General features: G+C 36.9%; 1 protein-coding gene across 1 annotated transcript in view; it reads right to left on the reverse strand.

The window, feature by feature from the left end:
- snd1 (staphylococcal nuclease and tudor domain containing 1) overlaps positions 1-22,399 on the reverse strand; it is a 309,136-nt gene that overhangs the window by 188,359 nt on the left and 98,378 nt on the right. Inside the window, exon 16 of the mRNA XM_088922699.1 lies at positions 11,947-12,056. Within this exon, the coding sequence (XP_088778825.1) occupies positions 11,947-12,056 (110 nt within the window). The remainder of the gene's footprint in view (positions 1-11,946; positions 12,057-22,399) is intronic.

Here is a 22,399-nt window from a genome sequence, read left to right on the forward strand (position 1 = left end):
CTGATCTCTATTTAAGCCATAAAATGTTGTGTGTGTTGTTTGTTAAATGAGACTATCTTTATTACGAATAATAAAAGGGGTTTACAAACTCTCACAACTGTACGTCCCTTTCTTAAAAAAATGCCCAATCACTGTCTTTCCAGGAACATTTTCAGTCTCCCATCTTATTTCTCATGCAGTAAAACCACAAGTGACTCATAAATATCACTTTTCACATGTGCAAGGACTGGCCTTCTCAACCAGAGTCATGGTTCATAATATATTTATGTTACAATGTAATATTATATACCATTACACTTCACCAATTTATCTACATTTTCACACAAGCAGTCCCAAGGGCCTCTTTGTCCTAAAGATTTGCTACCCATAAAGCATATCATCAATTATTAAATCTAACACTGACGTGATACAGACCACAAGCTTTCTTTTGTTGATGCATGAATAACCGCAGAGCCCATTTGTTCAATGTAATACATTAAAAAATAATTAAAACATATACAAAATCAATACTGCATATCAGACTATTCATTTTCATAAAACACAGGAGGTACTCTGTGCAAGAAGGTGGAAATAAAATAAGAGTAGTACAGTATATGACTGGAAAAATTAATAAGCAAAGAAAAGGAAATTTATCTAACCATGTACTTTCCTACTGTACATCTGACTCAAAGCAAAAAATGGATCCAGCATTTATTCATCTACACTTTTCTAGTTTTTTTTCTTTTGAAGCAAATCAGAATTAAGAACACAATACATATTTCATTCCTTTTTAATGCAGGCAACATTCACACAATAGCACCAGATAGACAGCTAGCAAGGCAGACACAAACGTGGTCAGAGTTGTAGGGGCATCTGTAAGGTTTAACACTGAGAAAGGAAATCAACTTATAGGTCTAACCCTCACAAAGTTCAATGGGCTGACTTTGCTACTGCCCTTATAGATTCTGAAAAGTGGAATGGGGTACCCTCAGTTTTGTTCTAAGACTAGAAACATTCAGTTCTTTCATGATGCCAGAGAGATTCCTTTTAACCTAGGAATACATCTGTTCACTCTTCATTGTAACCAACACATTCTGCCAGACCTTTCTAAACTGTAGTCATGCTTTGGCTAAGATTATGCTCAGAAGTTTGGTAGTTTGTACGTGTTCACAATTCAATGGCCTATCTATATACAGCGCCCTCCAGAATTATGTGGACTCCAATGAAGCATGAACAATATCATCAGAACAATTTACAACTGTTCCTGGAGAAAAAAAAATCTAAAAATGTCATAATAGCACTACATAGAGCAGTGTGCAGTGCTGATTACAATTCATTGTCACCTTAAGAATGTGGGATTCATTATCCAGATGCAAGACAAAGAAATCTGAAAGGCAGAGCAAAAACAGCGATTGGAACCTTGCCTCATGTTCAGATTAAACAAATTGAGCTTTTGGAGATGCTCAACAGCATTATGTTTGACATAAAAATATATCGTTCACACTGAGAAAATACTGAAATATGGTTGGGAGTTCTGTATCTGTGTGTGCTAGAGCTGGAATCATGACCAGTTTTGACCAAACACCTGTTTCCCTCTGGCAGGAAGCTCCAGCTTGTCCAAAATGGATAGACTGTATTGGCATGCCAGACAGACAAAGAAATGGTTACCCATGAAGAAATCAAAAGGGTTAAGAATTTTGTGCTCTGAGAAAAGAACAATTCTGTTCTCATAATTATCCTTAGCCTCGGTGAGTAGCTGGCTGTTCGCTGCAATCGCTCATGACTCTCTTTTATCAGGTAACAGACATTCCATTTTGAAACTAAATGTTCTCTTGGTACACAAACAATTGAAACTAAAATTAAAAGAAAATATCTTGTGGATGTTTTCTGCTGGAATACCTGCTATTGTTTTGGCTTCCTCTTACAGTATATGACTAAATCGGTGTGACTCTCACTGTATAAAATGGGAACACTGCTGTATTTAATTTGAGCTACATTCAGAACTATATTCTGTACTGTGCTCCTGTATGCATACATAAAGGCTTGCTTACCTGTTCACTTCAAGAACCTGATCATTGAGTGATTTCTACACCCATACAGATGTTAGTTTACATTTGACCTTTTCAATCTTTAAACTTCAACCTCATCTAACATTTATGGTTCAAACTCAATGAAGACCTGAGGATCTGAAAGACCCAGAGCAATTCTGCCTGGACAGGATCATAACTCCCCCAGAACCCCCTCAAATGAAGTGTCAGAACCTCACAGCACATTAGAGGAGATAGCATATCAGTGGAACAGAGGAGGATTTAGAAAATACTAAATGCAATGATGTGAATAATGTGTTTTCTGAACTTTCTAATCTGTAACTCATTGTATGATTTTTTATTCCCATTTCACTAGGGGGAATGAATAAATCTGGAGGGCACTGTAGCATGTACACACAGCACTTTTATAAACACAAGCCCATCTACACATACCTTCAAGCACATCTAGGATCAGAGCGGGGTCTCATGCTGGAAGACAGCCTTAAAATTACTGCAAATCATTTGAACATAAAGGTCATTTGCACTCTATAATATATCAGAACCGCAGCATCAGTAATCGGGTATGTGTGTGTGATTCATGGCTCAGTTGATTATACTTAACAACAAATATAATGACAGCCAGAGCTGTCATCCTAGCTGCAAACCATTTAATACCATAACTTAAAAGTTTTAGGACTTCAAAGGCAATTGTGCATAGACAAATTAATTTAAAAGATTAACCATTAACAGGGATAGTGTGAACTTGAAAAATATTTTTCGGTACAAAGTTCTTAACTTCAGCTTTCTAAAATTACAATTTCAGTATGAAAGGAACAAGGGAGAACTTCTCTAAATGTGTTATCTATAGTTTGAAAGAATACCTCAAACCAAAGGACAAAGGAGCTTTCACACTGGTTCAGTTGCCTTTAATAAAACTGGCTCTAAGAGAGCTGCAATTGATTGAAGGAGACCTGTGTCCCTCTACCATTATTGCAATTCATAGCAACACTCCAACAGCTTTCCTCACAAACACATAGCACTCTTCTCTCCCACCTACCAAACTGGGAAACCCTTTATAATACACAGCAACTGCACAGTATGAAGTGTATGAATTCAGCACATCCACTAACTACTAATGCTATTGAAATTCTGAGGCAGTAAGCTGCCACATTCAGGAAAGAAGGGGATGCCTATGAAAAAAAGCATGAAACTAGTCGGTCATAACAGTTATTTCTGTATAAAACAAAAATCAGAAGTCTGAACAATTCATTATCAAATTTAATTTGAAAAAAGACTGGACTAAAAAAATGGAATGTCTTTCTAGCAGAGAGAGTAAAAGGACATAGCGAGGTCAGTGAAATCACGTTTGGGAGTGGTACAATTGAGGACTATCGGCTAACAGAGGTCTCTGAAATAGTCAATCTTCCTGCAGTTTCCCTGATGTAAACGGTAAGGCAATGGTCTACAAAAAGTACAATAAATGAGATTACTGGACAATCATAAGATCTTGAAGTGGTTAGTGTAAGCACGTACTGTATGTGCGAGCTGTTGGAATGCAGATGTAGGTAATACAGCAGCTTCTGTTGTAGCCGAGAAAGCCTGGTGTGACTTGTGGCTGTAGTAAAGCAAAGTTATCAATTGATACGTTGTGTAGATTGGATACTATGAAAAACGGCTCGTTGGAAATTAGGTTTAGGTAAAATTCCATAATATTTAAAAAATACATTATTCAATGGTCGGTGAACGTGCTCCATAGGTATAAATAATTTACTCATCACCAGAAAAAAAGATAATTCTACAATGTGTACAGTTCAATTTCCATTCTCCATTCATTAAGGCAGTATATATATATTGAGAAGTGCGTGTATTTAGTTTACAACTATGTTGTAAAATGTTAATATGTCATTTTCCATCCATGGATTAAAAAATCATTTACATTTGTCTTCTTGATTTATGTTTAATAATATATTACATTCCTCTGATTACAGAAAGTTTCACTGACCTTTTATCACTCACACTGAATGCACCATATGACATTCAACCAGGGCTGTTCATTACAAGCATTTAGATCTTATGGGCATTATTCTACATGTGACATTATGTACTGATGGATTATTGCATATCATAAACAATCAACATTCAGGTCCTCAAGTTCTACATATGGCTGATGCAGAGTGGCAGCTGCAACTTTACATGTAAGCAGCTAACATAGATATTTACATCAAGTCAGAAGTGTACTAGTGTATACCTTCCTTAAACTTGTGAATATGCCTTCAGCCATTACATTTCACAGGCTGTTCTGGCCAGTTTCACATTGGAAAGCTTCGGTCTAGTCTGTGCCCTGCTTTCTGCAGATATAGTTTAGGGTTGCCACTTCTACGTAGAAGACTGAAGCCATCAATATCTTTCATTAGGTACACTTACAACTAAACAGGCCACAACATGGTGGACCACGAGTCACAACACATCACCAAGATCAAGACTGGCAGTTCCACTGCGCCGGTAAAGCTAGGCTGGAACAGCCTACAGATCAGCATTTACAACTGTGAAGAAACAGTGCAAGTTTTCATTTGCAGGGCAAAAGACCACACAGGAGCCAAATGCTCTTCTGTGCAAGAGAATGAGGTGGCGTGAGCAAAACGTCAGGTGGACTGTCCAGCACTGGAGCCAAGTCCTCTTTAGTGGTGAATTAAGTTTTTGTGTTGAGTTTTTTTGTCATTGAGTTTGGCTCAGCATGCAGAACAGTATGTTAATTGTTGTCTACAACTGACCAATCTGTTGCAAATGCAAAGCATGTACAGCAGATATACAGCTTGTATTACTTCTAGCCGTGGAGACACACACACACATACTATAAGCCTGTGTAAAAGCCTTACAGTAGGCCACCACTGCCCAGACAAACGTTACACAGAACTATTAATTTACCTGGAGCTATATTTTTTTTAGATCAAGTAGGTAGCTGCGTCAACATCCGCAGGCTGAAAAGGAACAAGTGAAGGTTTATTCCATGCTGACAAGAGAAGAAAAGAAACACAAAGTTTCAGCTGTGGAGCCTTCTTCTCATGTGAGTCATCCAAAGAAGGCTCCAAAACTTTGTGTTTCTTTTCTCTTTTCAGCATGTTTTTTTTTTTAGATAGGAGAAGATAAGATCACTTTATTGGCCATATACGATTTCTTGCATTAGGAATTTGTCTTTCGCATACTCCAGCTTGCTCTCCATGAGACACACAGACAAGGAGAGAAGCTTGGGGTCAGAGCGCAGGGTCAGCCATTTATACGCCGCCCCTGGAGCAGTTGGGGGTTAAGGGCCTTGCTCGGGGACCCAACGGAGTAGGATTCCCCTGCCGGCCGCGGAATACGAACCGGCAACCTTCCAGCACCGCACTGCCACAGTGGGTATACTAGTATACTGAGCATACAATGCTCAGTATACTAAAAATAAAGAAACAGACCATTGATTCTTATATCTGAACTGCTGGGCAAACAGAAGCAAATACAAAAATAAAAATGTAACAAAGCCCTTCAACCATCGTGCATTAAATCTTTATACAAATGTAAGCTAAAACGGTTGTTGAATGAAAAAAGTGATAAACTGCTAAACAGACGCATAGGGACAGCGTCTCTGTCTGGACATTCCTCTGCAAACCAAAGCACTTATCGTTCATTATCTTTGAAAATGTATTCATCTTGTACAATTTAGAAAAGAACCTTTTTCAAAATATTTTTTTACCCTCCTTTAATACTGTTATTTTATAAATGGCTAATGAGAAATAAATTAGATTACTCTAGTGACGGCAAGCCAGACATTTGATACGCATCACAAAAGCCAACTGCATTTTACACCTGTTTGAACCTGACTGTCTGGAATGTTCAAAATGATACTTTAAAAAAAGACCTGCAGTATAGATGCAAATGTATTCTGATGCAATTTCAGCTGTGAAAGACTTAATAAAAGTGAACTTCGCCTGACTTGAGAAACAAACTGCAGTTTAATTTGAAGGTTTCTTGGGTGAAACCCATCAGAAAAAATACATCCATCCATTTTCCAACCGCTTCCTCCAATTCAGGGTCGCAGGGGAGCCGGAGCCTATCCCAGCAAGCAATGGGCGCAAGGCAGGGTAAAATGTTTGCCTGTAAATCTGTATTCAGCTGAATCTGACTTTCAAAAATAAACTAGGCATGAAATGACCTTAAAATGGGACATTTTGGCTTAAAGGGAGATGTGATTAAATAATATGCACAAAATGGAGAAAAATGTAAACCATATTGAGTGTTTGCTTTTGGTACCTGCAGAACATGATGCAAATACCAATATCGTGATCTTGGATGGAGTAGAGGTCATTATAATGCATTAGCTCTCTGTGTGATTTGGTGTATTTTTTTAATTATATAAGACTTCTTAAAACAATGCTTGATCACAGTGCTTGATCCACCCACCCACACCCTGGTACACCTTGCAGAATTGTTTCTCACACTGAATGCATTCTCATTCAATAACCTTTTTTACCAACAGGTGAGTGTAGTTGCCATGGGCACCAGAATGGGACCCAGCTATGAGAACCAAGCCCTCAAAATGTACTCCTTTTTCCATCAACAGAGGATACCCCAGCAGTGTTATTGACAGGGCCCTTGCCCGAGCCAAAAACACCCCTCAGACCATCAACTCAATCAGGAACTCCCACCGTAACAACCACATTCCTTTGGTGCTTCCCTACCACCCCAACACACTTCCTATCCCCAGTACTATTAACGACAACTTTTCAATCCTACAGGATGATCCCTCCATTGGGGCCCTCTTTTCTGACCGCCCCATCATCTCATATCGCCGACCACCTAATCTGCATAACCATCTTGTTCACAGCTCCCCTGACCGCCCTCAGCAACCATCCACACCAGGCACTTTTCCTTGCAACAGAGCTCGCTGTATCACCTGCAAGTACACATCCACCACCACACTCATTCAAGGCCCCTCGGGACAATTCCAGATCACCCAGATGGCATCTTGTTCCTCTAGCAACCTTATTTACTGTATCTCTTGCAGTAAATGCCCAGCCATCTACACTGGAGAAACAGGAAGGAAACTTAGAAACCGCTTCAGAGAACATGTTAGGGCTGTGAAGATTCAAGATCTCTCCAAGTCCATTGTCTCTCATTTCTCCTCTGATGGCCATGACCACTCTAATCTTTCCATCTGTGTTCTCAAAGACAGTTTTCCGAACTCATACATCAGAAAGACTACTGAAACCAAAATTATCCTGCAGCTAGGATCACACCTTCCCCCTTCTCTTAACGACAGACTACTTTTCTTCTAAATTCTCTTTTCATTGCAGGTTTCATTTCACACCTCTCTACACCTATCCTGACTTCACACCTCCTGATTGGCCTCTCTTTCTGTCCCCTGCTCCCGCCCCTCACTCCTCCTCTCTCTCAGCTTTTGTTCTCCCGCTACATTACCTTTGCTTACTGCCCTGTCTTTCTCACACCTGAAGAAGGCTCCACGGCCGAAATGTGTTCTCTTTCTTCTTTTTTCAGCATGGAATAAACCTATTACTTGTTCTTAAAACAATATTCTATTATCCTCTGCCCTGTGAATCTATATTGTTAGAAAATACCCCCCAAAACATTTCCTTTTGAGGAATTTACTTAAAGTTCTTAGCAATAATACTAATGTTCCCACACAATATTTTTAAAGTATTTGTGTGGTTTCCCCTCCTCCTGCAGTCTGTTGTGCAAAAGCCTGACAGTGTGTAGGGACAGCAGGGGCTCTGGTGTTCACTTCTAATGTCTAATTGCATGTGCTTGATCAAGAATGGCAGGGAAATCATTCGTCTTTTTCTTTCCCCCTACACTGTTCCAAGTAATAACAGGAGGTTTTACGGCTATATACAACTTTCTGTAGCAGAATTAGTATAATAGGACAAATCCAATGTAATTAAAAGTACCACCAAATAAAATACTACTTAGAACCAATCACACAAAATAAAGTTTACAGTCACTGGATGCTTGCAGTATTAAACGGACTTGTCTTGAACCATATACACACATATAGCAGCCTCCAGATGTATAAATACCCACAATGGATAGATTATAGTATGAAATAATATACTATAGTATGAAATAATCATAGTATGAAATAATACAATAAGTTAATAAAGGAAAATGCATATTAAATAACTCAATACATTAATGTGATATTAATACAAGTTAAATAAAACAGATAAGAAAATGGATATCAACTTTGAAGCACACATTCTTTTAACATGTCTTAAATCGTACAGGTGTCCATATTCTCTATTCATAAGCATAACTTCTGAGACTTTAAGGTAAGTATAAAAATGCTAATAAAATATAACTGGCATTGTAAGAATTTTAAATCCCCTAAATGTACAACCTTATGAAATATCCAAGTAAAAGCCTCAAAGTAAGCTACCTAAGAGTCCAGGGAAGGAAATGGATAGAAAAACGAGGTTCACAGAGCTATCGGTCCAATAAAAGGTTAGAGCATGGTTGATAACATTGCTTTCAACGTGCGACTACACAGCTCATTAGGCTCAGAGAAGCAGCGCTAGCTCTCCTTGCAAAGCAATCAAGTAGTTAAAGCCGATTTTCATCATCTAAAGTAGTAAACTGCGGTGCTGTCTTTGGGGCTTTATTTTCTCTAATTGAATCACACTAAACCACATCTCTTAAGAGTTCAAGCACATGCTCTTTCAGAACTGTTCCAGGCATGGTCTTCAGTGTTATGATATATCATCTGCAACACTAGCATGAGTTCAGATCATACTATATGATCACCCGATGTTCTGAAACTATGAAAAGAGTATCAGAAGAGAATTTAAAGGAATCTTCAACTTCAGATCAGCTGGTTTCTAATACACATTTAGACTGAAGAACAATCTCCCATATTATCCAAATTAAACTAGTCAATTAAAAAAATACATATATTAAGCATAGTTGTGCTCTAGAATAGATTTGCTGCAAATCAATTATCTTCAGCAATATCTCTTGTGGTTTAGCTCAGATGTTAATACCAGTACAAACATTCAAAACGACAATCACCTTCAGTCTTTTTTTGTAAATGTCTGAAAAATGTAGAATTGTAAAACTGCAGACTACAGTGAAGATAACAACAAAAAAATAACTGTGCCAAATAAGGTAATCACCATAGAAGGAGGAAAAAAATACTGATTAAATTAGAACATGGCACTGGTACTCGACTTCTAATTTCAAATCATAATTTAAGAAATAAAAAGAATAATTCAAGAAGGCAGTGTGGCATGGAGAACTGAACCTTCAAAACTACTGTTAAGGCAACATTAGGAATTTATCATTTCAGAAAGCAAGAGGCTTCAGGCTTCAGTGTACAGCATGACAACACACTGTAGTTCCTTCAATGTTTGTATCAAACCACTATCCATTGAAATGCTACTCTAATTACAGTATAACAACAGAAGCTTCATCTAAAGGCAGGCTAATTTTAAACATTGGAAATGAAAATTTTGCTTAAAGAACTGCCTGTATAAGATCTTTTATCTGAAGATGTTTATTCTGCTGAAGACTTGTGCTTGGCCAAAACTTTGACAAGTGTTAGTAAATACATTATTTTGAAGTACAGAGAGTGTGCGTGCGCCCGGCTGATTCTGTGATGAATATGAGTAATGGCACTTCCTTCTGAATAAAAGAAAGTTTCCTAACCTTGAAAAGAGGGAAAACAGCAAATATCAGCACAGATAAAACTTCATCAAGGTGTAACGCTACTCTAGATTCCACTACAAGAAGAGGTATTTGAATAGACCAACAATAATTATCACGTGGCGACCATTAAAGACATTTAAAGAGGCTGACCAAAGACAAATCCAACACAGTCAATTGCCCAAAGAAAATATCGATCTCTACAACTCCAGTGACAACTACAAAAAAATCCATTATTTTTTTTTGGCTACAGTGTCCATCTTCAGAATGCCCAAGGCTAATGGGATGGACAAATACTCCAGAGAGAAAAAACGTTTACCCAAATGTGTGGTCATAGAAGTGTTTTGGGATGCTAACTCACACTTAAAAAAAAGTAAAACTAGCTTCACCAGGATACCAATGTTTCTCAAATTAATGTTATAAATCTGGAGTCTGAAGTAGAGCTCCATGGTAACAGAAAAAGAACTAAATTTGCCGATTAAAAAATGGACTCCCTAGTCAAATGATATACACAGTTTTTGGAGACTCTTACCAGCTGTATGATTAACACAGAAAGATGAAGCTAATGTAGAAAAACACTTATATCCCTTTAGTGGAAATGGATATTTTCTGTTTTAGAGTTGTTTTGCATCCACTGGTCCCTTTTGCCCCGGTAAGAACTATGGGCCAGATGGATTACAGACCCATGAATGTTACTTTAAAAAAAAATAATTTAAGCCAAAATATGAATGGCTGCTGTCAAGAAGTTCAGGCTTGATCACATATAATATGTTATAATATGATAACATAATGCATGAATCAAGCAAAATCATTTAGCCATGAGAGTATAAAAATTAATTCTCTAGATCGGTAATCAGTCTAGTAGAACAGCTAAATCATCAGCAGACTTAAAATCTGGACACAAAACCAGGAGGAGCACTAGAGGTTTGCTGTCTGATGTCCCTCATTAGAAATTTACAAACCGAAAGATAATAGAAATAAAAGAAAATGCCTCCTAGTGGTTATCAGTGAGTGGTGGCAAAATACTTCTAAGGAATTAAGCTGAACAACGGGCAATTAGAAATGCATTAAACATTTTTGAAAAATATTCTTTGTGTATGCAGAATAATGAAATACTGAATATAAGACATGATTTGCATGATAAATCAGCTCTTAAAATACCTCAAAATTATCAATGGGACCCTAAAGGATGCTTTGATATGAAAAATGAATTTGAAATAAAGTCAATATCCTAAAAAAAGAAATACAGATTTGAAGTTACCTAAAAAAAATAATTAAATCAATTATCTCGCTTCCAATGAAAAGAGTCGAAGTGTCCACTCGCCTATTCAGTATCTGAATGTGAAGAGAATTTTTCAAAGGGGTTTAAAAGCAACCCTATCAAGGTCAGTTAAAGCTGAAAGTTCTGCTTTAAAAGCAGTTATATTTTATTAAATCTACGTTAAAAGCTAATAACTCGGGAAGGCAAATGCAAAATTGCTGACATTGACTTAGTTAAGAGCACATGCATCGAGGAGCCCTACAACATCCTGACAAAATGGGCTGGCAGTTGCTAATGTTTTTCACTGCTCCAATATCATTTCAAGTGCTTTTCAGGGAGCACACCAGTAGGTTTCCCTATAGCGAGCTTTTAGCTCACGTTTATCAGAACCTCCTGCTGATGTGCACATTTAAATGAACATTAGGGCAAAGAGGACAAATATCCACACACACACAATCCACCCCCTAAAAAAATGACTGCCCTTGAATTAGAGTTCAATTCTTTCAGCTGTTTAATTTTTCAGTTTCTGTAGGCCATCTGCATGCAAAAGAGCCATTTGATCTGAAAAGGCATTTATGTTTAGCAGGCAACTAAGAACATTCAATCTCCACAGAAGTGTGCACATAACCTTGACCATCATGAATCCGTTATACGTATCCAAATAGAATAAGAAGCAATACCAGTGTTAGAGAACGATGATGCTTGATATAAAAAAAAATTATGATGAGATTGCCCTTGTTTGCAGCATAGTCTTTTTTGTGTGTGGGTGTGGGGGTAGCAGCTCAAGATGCTCTACTGAAATCAATAATTTAATTAGTAGCCTCCTGAAGGCTTTAAAAGAGGTTCTATGATCCGATCAAGAGTGGATTTTTTACCACTGTGGAAAATCACTAGGCAAGTGGTCAGATCTAGAGGAAAAAATTAAAACTTTAAGAAAATGGTGATGTTATTTGGCAGTCCCACAAAAAGATCGAAACACTCCCCTACCTCTCGCTGAAGCACCAGTTCCTTCGTAAAAAGTGTTGCCTCATCGCTGAACGGCTCTGCCTCCTGGACACCTCCGGGAGTATTCCTGGACCCACGTGGGCATTCAATACCTAAAAAACACATTACAAAAATACAATGGTCTATATGTAGAATAGCCAACCACAGCGGAGAACTTGCAAGCAATACATCCAGTCTCTAATTGTCATTTTGAAAAAGACCAATTAAGCAAAATAGAAATGTGCTTTAAAAAACAAACACTCCTATTAACTTTGACCTCTCAAAAATATCCACTTAATACTTCAGGAAGCTTTAAAACACCTCATAGGAATTCTGACTGTGGCATGTTTATTTTCAACAAATCATGTGTGAACAGTTAAAGACAGTCCAGGACCACACCAGTTCATTGCCACTATTTAAACTTTCAAAATTGACACCAGTAACATTTGACTTGCTTAAAATGTATATGCTTTCAGAAATAGAAATAGAAATTAAGGTTACCCTTTGCAACCATTAACTACTATTTACACATTTTAACATATGATCATTTAATCATGTACATGTAAGAGAAGAATGCAACCATTAAAACATTTTAAACTATGTTTTTGGAAGAACAGTACAGATTTTAACCTCAAATAGCCTAACTCAAGCCAAGATTAATGTGGCTCTGTTACTATGTTCCTTGTTTGAATGGTAGAAATCCTGCACCGATCATGTCTGATTAAGTGCAGTAAGACTAATACATAAAATAGTGGTAGATATTTATTCCATTTAACCGATTCTGTTCATGTGCTGAATTGCACCTAAGATTTTTACACTTCCATCTCATAGATCAGGCATGTCAAAATGCATTGACCTTTTGTCTTCTGAAAAGGTTAACACTTTATATTTTTGAAGTTCTCATATATTACAAAGCTTAAAAACCACATTTACCAATTATTCTACACATTTTCAAAATGATATTATTGCAGGTTTGTTTACTGAAACCAGTATCTGGGTGGGTATCTGTCAATCACACAACCCATCTAAATCTAGTATAACAATTTCATAACAAACAACTTTAATCCACTTACAGTACTGCCTCATGCAGCATGTGGTAAAATCCTCTAGAAAAGTATGTTAGAAAAAAATGTATTGTAAGTAATTTCCCTCCTATATAATTTAAAAACTCTGCAACACCATGAATGTATCTGTGAGCAATGATTCATGTGAAATATGATCTTAACTAATACCTGCTAACCTTTTATGTAATTATACCGTGATTTGTCTTCAATTTAAATAAAATGACAGCAGATTTTAAGCACAATAAATGTTAATTAAATTTGCAGCATGTCATTGTAAAAATAAGCATCTTTTTAATAGCGCACATTTGTGAATGTGCAGCAAAGACCTTAACACAAACATAAATCAGCCACTTCAACAAGTCATAATATACTGTACATCGCACTAATTCCATGACTGAAAATGCAATTACATTGTACTGTATATACAGAATCCTTATGTTTGAACACTTAAATACTGGATTTATTATTTGCAAGAGTAACAGTTTGCTACACGCTTCTCTCCACATAAATCCTTATTTTTACAGCACTTTCCTTAGCAACCAAGGAACACTACACCATAAGGTCCATACTCCTGTGTGCTTTAACATGTTAGCCAATTTGCACTTGCAAACCACAATGTCTTCTTCATACTTATACCCTTCAGACTGCAGTTTAATTTCTACTTTATTTCCGCCACAGTTCTACTGGTGTAACGCTTGTACTGAGTTACAGGTATATGAAAAATAAAACATTTACATCCATATACTTGCACAAATGGCTAACACTAGCCACTTGTACTGTTTATGCTGGTAAACATCTTGGGTCTGTTTGCCAAATGTAAAATGGTTGATGGTCGATAACTGTTCCAAGGATCTCAACTTTTTTTCGTGAAAGAAATCAGGGAGTCAACATCCACATGGCTGTGTAGTTTATTACAGACTCCCAGAGTCCTTTTTGTGAAATTACTTAACTAGTTATATCCTCAGAGGCAACTGTGAGGCATGAACAACTCTTGAGTATGTGATTTTTGGTAGCCTCTTGTTCTCAGCAATTACTTTACTGTATATTTAAGCACGTCTTACTCCCTTCAGAACTGAGAAAAATGACTGCTTCTTTATAATGAACAATTGTCTGGTAGCCAAACATTGCCTCACAAAAACAGCACTGACAGATATGTTTCCCGTGCACATTAGCCTCAAAGCTACCATATGAAGACGACTACTCCTGATTTTTCAACAATGATGCCCAATTTATCACCGTCGGTATGTACACTTTTTTTCCCCCCCAAACTATTTGCATTTCTCCCTGAGACTGAAAGCTCAGCCTTCATGCCATGGCTGCACACTTAGAGGTTCTGCTTCTTTAAATAAAACTGCTGATTTGTGTTGGAAATCCTTAACCCATTAATCAAACTGCACATCCTTATTAATCCTGGTTAGTCTAGTCTCTCCCCCTCTCTGCACTACCATCCCCTGAGCTTCTATGGAACAATCTGACAGGTACAGATGCATGCATGCAGGTATTGATTTAATGGTTTGTTTTGTGGGCAATAGAAAAAGAAAACCCGATTTATACAGGAAAAGGGATATGTGTCTGTGGCTACTATTAATATGTTCCCATCTCAGAAAATGACAGCCTTTATTAAAAATCAAACTAAGTTATGAAGAAATTTGGGCTCCATTTATTGGCAATCTAAAATTTTTAGTGCACACTCACATATACATATAAAGACAGATACACATGTACACTTACACAACATGTATCCCACATTGCCTTTTTTTATCCTGAGGGCTTTCCTGATTTCCTGCTACTTTTACTATTGTTTTGATTATCCCTGCTGTGTATGTAATAAGTAAATTATACTGAATTTAACCATGAAGTTCTCCTTATGTCCTGTCTTGTCTCATCTGGTCTTATTGCCCACAAAACAACAGTGTCCTCCACTGCTTAACCCTACGTCTTTTTAGTTTAACATTCTTGTTAGATGTGCATTATGAATAACAGTTTCCTTTTAATATAAAAAAGATTCTCCCATCTGTTTTGCTTTCCTCTATTCAAATGAATACTTCCAAATAGAAGATGTTGCTAAGAGACAAATATAATTTGGAAATTAGTTCAGAACAGGATGCAGACTCTTTGCAAAGACCAGGAATTAGCATAAAGATTGCTAAAAGTTTTCAGCACACGATTACTTCCAAAACAACTTCAATTACATGGATGTGCTTTCTGAGGCAACCAAATTCACATTCATGGGGTTTCAAACAGAGACTAACAAAAAATAACTGATCGCTGCAGGGCCAGGCTTAGCATTTAACTAACCATAGCAAAAACGGCTTACTTTCAAGAGGCTGTATTTAACAGTGCACCTTTCTTGTGCCAATGGCTGCAGCCGAATATCCCGCGGGTATAAAGGAAGGTCAAAAGCAAGGAACTGGAGGCTCCATGCCAGGTAGACGGCTGCCGTCACAGTGACTGCACATTAACACACGCTCTATCAAAGTGGGTGTGCGCCATTAAGCAGCCCCTTAACACTGCCTTGCAAACTAAATCACAACATCTGCCACATTGCTGGACAAATGGACAGGAGGCCCACCAGGCCCCATCCCGAAGCCCCGTGTCATTAATTATGTTGAAAAGAAGAAGAATAAAAAACATTTCGAAGGGTCAATGAATTTCACAGCACACTTTATTAGCATCGTCTCCGAGTGCATGACCTGCTTTATAAAGCTGTCTGCTGCACGGTCATTATGACAGGACTTTGATAATAATACCATTTTGGGGTTGTTTGTTTATTTTTGTAACCCCATAAAACGTACTCACTAATTACTTTGACTTTTTGTGCTTTATGTATAGCAAGTATAGCAGCTAGTGTAGTAAGGCACGTGTAACTAACTTCTTAAATCCATACAGTTCAATTAGATGTCTTTTGCCTTGCTTGATCTGTGTATATTTGTTTTTAAAAAGTCTGGAAAAATAAAATACTGGTACTTATGTGAACTTTACAGAAAGTTCTTAAGTTGTGGAGACTAAACCAATAAACCAAAACCAATTCTAATATACTTTCAAAACCTATTAAATGTGTCTGGGTTTCGTTTTAATTTGGCAGAAATATTTATTGAGATGAATTAGTCAATACAATACTTAAATTACAACTTAAATTGGAAAGACTGAAATAAAGCCATCTACTAAAAAGAAAAAAAACTGCATGATGAAAAAGATGTTGAATGTCAGAAAATTATCAGTATCAGCACACTAAACCCAACCCTTTGGTACATGTGATACATTTTCTGCATTTGTAAGATTGTACTAAAATGCTACTTTATTGTCTCTTGCTTTGATGTCTGTGCTCAAGCCTATTCTGCTTATAAGCATTCCTCTTTGGAATTTCTAATGCGCATGTTCAAAAACAGGAACAGAAGAGTGCAATGTGCTGCAAATATGTTGCATGATAATCTAATTTTTGCTAATGACCTGTGATTTTCATTGATGTTTCTTATTCTCTAGTTTGACAGCTCCAATTTACACATCTCTGCCTCCTCATTAGGCCATAATGAAGGGATAGGTGGGAATAATTGATGAGCACAATGCAACAGCAATTACAGAAATGGCAAGACAGTGCCAGATATCACAGAATGTATGTGTGGGCATTATTTACCAAAAGGAAAGACATGCTGCTAATTTTCCATTTCTCTCCAAGAATTTAATGAAGATATTCAACACTGTGTATGTGTGTAATGAAAAAAACAGGAAATTAAGTTCAACACACCGATTCTCTTCAAAATGGCTATCAAATTCATACCAGTGCAGACGGAACAGATCTTGCCTCATCAACTGACAGCTCCTTCCATGTTATTTCACTCACAGCTCATCAAAAGTTCAGCCTATAACAGTCTCTAAATGCTCTGGAAGATGCTGTAACATTTGAATGTGTGTCAATGAGCAAGCAAGCTCAAGTACTGCAGTGTTTGGCTGTGCTTGCTTCTCTTCCTCTCATGCCCTGACATAACTCTGCTACAAATCACTCCATTCAACACACATGGTGCAGAGACCCAAGGTGCCAGAATTCCATAAATCTAGCAAACTTTTAGACAATATCAATCTCGGATGCAGTTAATACTTCAGAAGCCAATAAGCTTAGACTGACAAATGAAAATCCATAGCAAATATACCTTCTTCTCAAGAGGTCTAAACTCAGAACTGCATCACTCAGCAGTAACATTTAACTTTACAGCTCAAAGAAACAGCCATACCAAGTCTTTCGAGTTAAGAAAATAAAACAAAAGTTAGACACTCAAAAGTTGTGTAGTGAGGAAAATTTATTGGACAAATGTAGCAGTTTATAATTTTTGACTGCAGGATACTTCATTTTCTGCTGTAGCCTGCTTCCATATCATTGTTGCTAAATGTCAGAATCAAAAGGCAGATGCGTCTCTGCTCTTGAAATATTACATCTTTGACAGAACAATCTATCTGAAGGGCTATTTACATTTTTGGGTACATGGATCAAGTGTATAATCTTGCACAGCTGTCACATTTTTATCGTCAATTAGTCAATTTGTTTGAGCCCTTGCAACTCATTACATTTTTCAACCGTTTGTGTATAGAGAGTGTAATGTTTTTGCAATACATGTGCTCTTGGCATAGCCAGTAACTTAAGATGACAGAAGAAATAAGAAAACAAGTGCAACATCCTTCTCAGAAAGACCGTGAAACTCAAGATCTGCAATACCATTTCATGGAAAATGTCACTATAGTCTAAAAGCAAAAGTCATAGGGAACAGAGAAAATAATGCACGTACTGCAGTATTGCACATGAACTGATGGAAAAATAAATTGGAGCTTTTATATGAAATATGTAAATTGCAGAAAGGACAATCCATTAAAAGCCACTCAGAGAATTATTTGTATTTCTTTCATTAATGTAACCTTAACGTAATCAAAGCCTATTAAATTATGTATTTACTGCATTAATAGTGATATTCAGCCTGATTTGTATTTACAGAGTAATACAATTGCCATATACATTGAGGTATATACAGTAGCACAAATCATGCATTGCCTAACCTTTACAAATGTAAATGCAATTCATAATTTATATATAAAATCTTGATTCCTCATACAAATGAAGCTCTCAATTTTCTAATTTAAACCATACTGGCAGTATAGAGAGATTTAAACGATTAATATAAAAGTGTTTAATACTATGAACACACTGCAGATCTAGTTGAAATTAATTGGGGAGATACAGAGAGGATGTTAATTACACAAGCATTCACAATCACCTCAGTTTTCAGTCTAATTATAATAAGAGGAAAATAAGTAAGTCTCTCCTGCTATCACTATGCTTGGTGTCTGCATAATATAACCTAACCATATAGACAAAATCAATACAAACCAATGTGTGCAAGTTTTGAATCCTTTGTGTTAAACTTAGGATTTTATGTACAGGAATGACAATCTCTGTATCATGTTCTGTCTCGTATGACTATGAACGGTTCTTCACGAAACCCATAGTCAGCAAAGCATGCCATTTTACACGTCTGACATGTCTAGGATTTAATTAGGACTACATTAACAATATTCTCTCCCTAAAATAAGACTTTAAACCATACTAACCATATGATTAAAACTACCCCATGCATTTAATCACTTAAAAATTTCAATCTCTTGTGCATATTTGTGGAGGGCACTTTATACACAGTATGTGTGAAAACATTTGATAAAATGATCCTACAAAGACAAATGACATAAAACGTCTGAATAATTTTGGGTCTACTTTCATCCCATTTCATCTGGGTGAACCATAATAAAATAAAAATATAATGGAAGTCAATGGGAGGTCCGCCCAAATAGAGAAAAACCAATGTGAGTATGTTTTAAGTGTAGAGTTAAAAAATTACAATATTTTACAATATTAGGGATGGATGATATGAGTAACCTTTGCTGCAGTTGTAAAGATCAATATTCTAACACACAAATGATCTCTTAATTCCAATGGCTATAACGCATTACTGGAAAATGTATTTTTAATGCACATCACCAGCTACAGAAAACACTCCTAAAACACACAGGCAGCTCTTCTGACATGTCACTCTTCGGTTGTTTTATTAAAGTCCTTCTCTTCGTTTCCACGGTGATAGCCTTTAACCTCCCAGGGGGAGGCCACTATTGTTGGGTATGCAGGTTTCAGAATGGGAACACAGCCTCGAGGACTGCCGCAAAAGAAATACCGAAACTTTTGAAAGAGAAGGTCCAAAATTGTTTAAAACGGTTGATGATACAATGTGGAGAGTTAAATCCACTGAGCAGCCAAAGAAACGTGTGTAATAGTTGTAAGTTTTATAGAAAAAATATACCCTTCTAATACAGATAAAATATTTTTGTTATTATTGTAATTCATCATGACTCACCAGATACACTTGAGTGAGTTTGTTATATAAGCACTAAACCACCTCGTCAGTGAGGCGATTGTGCACACATGATGAGGTGATTTAAGCAGTTGAATGTGAAAATCAAATAGGAAAAAGCCCCGATTAGCAGGATAACAGTGCCTTTGTGCTATCAGTACTGTATGTCCGGGACACTTTCGTCTGTCGTTGGAGTGTTCACTACCACATACTGTGTTTCTAGCTGGGCAAGACATTACAAAGAATCACAGTCCATTGATAAAAGACCATGATCTGGAAGATGACGAGTCACAATACTTCAACAAAAACACATCATCGCGGTTCTCTTTGTGATGGGTGTTTTTGGTGCCAGTTCAACTTGCAACAGCAGAATGCAACAATCTGTGCATCAGCAGGCAGCTAACCAGCCATCACTTGCAGGCCAGGCCACCACAAACAGGTCTGGTGCTCAATGTTTCTCAAACCAACACAACGAAATGGCACAAGTAAAGTGGTGCAAAGTCCTCTTCAGCGAAGGGACAAGGTGTGTGCGTGTAACAGATCTTCTGCAGAAAGGGAGAGGAACAGCCAAGCTGATCAGGTCTCTGCAACAACACTGTCAGGATTGAGATGATATTCAAGAATGTTGTATCGGATACCTTTGGAATATTTCATTTGGAAAGGGTCACGTTTCATACTGAAAACATACCAAGTTTCTCCGAGATGCCTCCCTTTTCACATATCTGTGATTTTATAACATTTAAACTCGAATAAACACACCTAAGTATTGTATTTATTTTCAGTATCTGGATATAAAAGATGCCCCTTTATTGACTTATACAACATACACTGTTAAGACATGACGAAAATGAATGCAATCTGTTAAAATGTTTTCTACATTTCTTTTTCCTCTCTGACTAAGTCTTCAGTCTACAGTAGGAAAGGGACACTCAAGGTCACTATTCTGCGATTGCTTCTTTTCAATTAAGAAGCATTTTTTAGGTTTATTTTCTACAGAATTCTCAAAGATACAATGCATTACATCAACCATTTTCAAAATATGTTCACCTTGAATACACATGCATCTTTTATTCTTGTAATTCGATTATTTGTTCCTGATCTGTGGTATCTATACATGTACTGGTGTGGGCTGCCCATCTCTCACTGAAAGAACTAAGTAAAACCTTTTGACCTATAATTCAACACTGAATAATCCCTCTCAGGTCTAAGCTATTAAGAAGTCAGACTTACAATTTGTTGAACATTTTTTTAATTGCTTGCACTCTATAAGGATTTCTAAAGGCAAAAACATTTCTCAGCATATCACTAGGATCAGGTGTACATGCTAAAGCCGTAACAAATATCCTTACTTCATATCTAAGTGTACCGAGAAAAAAAGCCCACCGTGTCCAGCAAATTCATTTTTATTGTATAATTTCTTAAAGGCTTGATTTTACAATTACCAATAAATTAATGATTCCAACTATCAATGTAATGCATCTTGTAAGCAAGATATATGGTTTGCAGGCCAAACTCCATTAAGTGGAAAGAAAAGGATTTGGAATGGAATCATTTTCCAACTATACACTGAAAAATTATTCACCCCCCCAGGAAAGTTTCAATTATTTTGTTATCTGATCAATCATGACAGTTGAGACCCTACACAATCTACACTAAACTGCCAAAAAAATGCAGTTACTATAGAAACTAGATCAAAGAAAACTGAAGATTTTCAGTTACATTAATATTTAATCCCTGGACTACAGCCACCCAGATCTGTTCAGGTGAAAAACAATACTTTGAAAGAACAAAAATATGTATTATGCAATTTTTTTAATTAAAACTAACATGACTTCAGACTTAATACATCTGTATCTGTAAGTTCCCTCAGATCTTGATTTTCAAGCCACAACCCACAATGATCCTCAAAGATACACTGCATTACATCAATCATTTTCACCACAACCAACATCATGTCATAAAGACCAACAAACTTGAAGCAAATGATCAAGTCTTAAACAGGCACGGGTCAGGAGAATTTTACACATCCATTTAAACACAAGGGAGTACCATTAAGAAGTAGAGGATACCACACAGACACTGTGTGTGTCCATCTACATCTGGCTGTCTGAACAGAGAGCAAAGCAGGAAAGTGGCTCTATGTCTTAAATGAGAGTTGGCGTTCATACATCTACAATACCCCGAACCTTAAACAAACGTGTTGTGTAAAGGCAAGTGGCAAGAAGAAAGGCATTGCTGAAAATAAACTTTGTGCGACATACTGCATACATGTGGTAAAAGGCTTGATGGTCACAAGACAAAACTTGAACTTCTAGCTTTTAGTGCACAGTGTTCTAACTCCAACAGAGCACATCCCCTAATCTGATATCTCAGATATTAAGGATGGTGGTGGGAGCACCATGTTATCAGGATACAATCCAAAATGTATGGCCAGTTCTCTGCTGTCCATCAAAGATTCCCAACAAACTTAAAATTAGAGACATTTTGCCAGGACCAATGGGCAAAAATGACATCACCCTACTAGAATAAGCTAATAAACCAATTGAAAAAGAATAAGTGTACTAACTGTAGCCAAAGGAGCTTCAATCAGCTACTGACGTAGGTGATTGATTTATGATACAAATATAATTCAACATTCTCATTGGAACAGTTCCTTTTGCCTGAGGTATGTCATATGTTGGAATGGTGGTACTTCTCTAAAAAAGAGGAAACCACAATCTGTGGTATAAATGCAAATGTACATAAAACAAGCCTGAACTAGTCAAATGAAAGAACGAAATAAGCAGATCTTTCCTGTTGTTGAAAACAAACATTTCAAGTATAATAGCATTAAGCAGGAAGATTAATGCATTTATGTAGGGGGTGGTAAAAAACAACATGTCACAAATCTGCTTCAATTTACAGTGAGATGGTGATATATGCATCCAAGTGTTGCTGCAAATATAAACCCTTAAAAAAAACTGCCTGAGCTCACCGTAAACACTGATGTATCTACAGGTAGCAAGC

Source organism: Atractosteus spatula, chromosome 8 (genome assembly GCF_055471065.1).
Source record: "Atractosteus spatula isolate fAtrSpa1 chromosome 8, fAtrSpa1.hap1, whole genome shotgun sequence".
NCBI lineage: Eukaryota > Metazoa > Chordata > Actinopteri > Semionotiformes > Lepisosteidae > Atractosteus > Atractosteus spatula.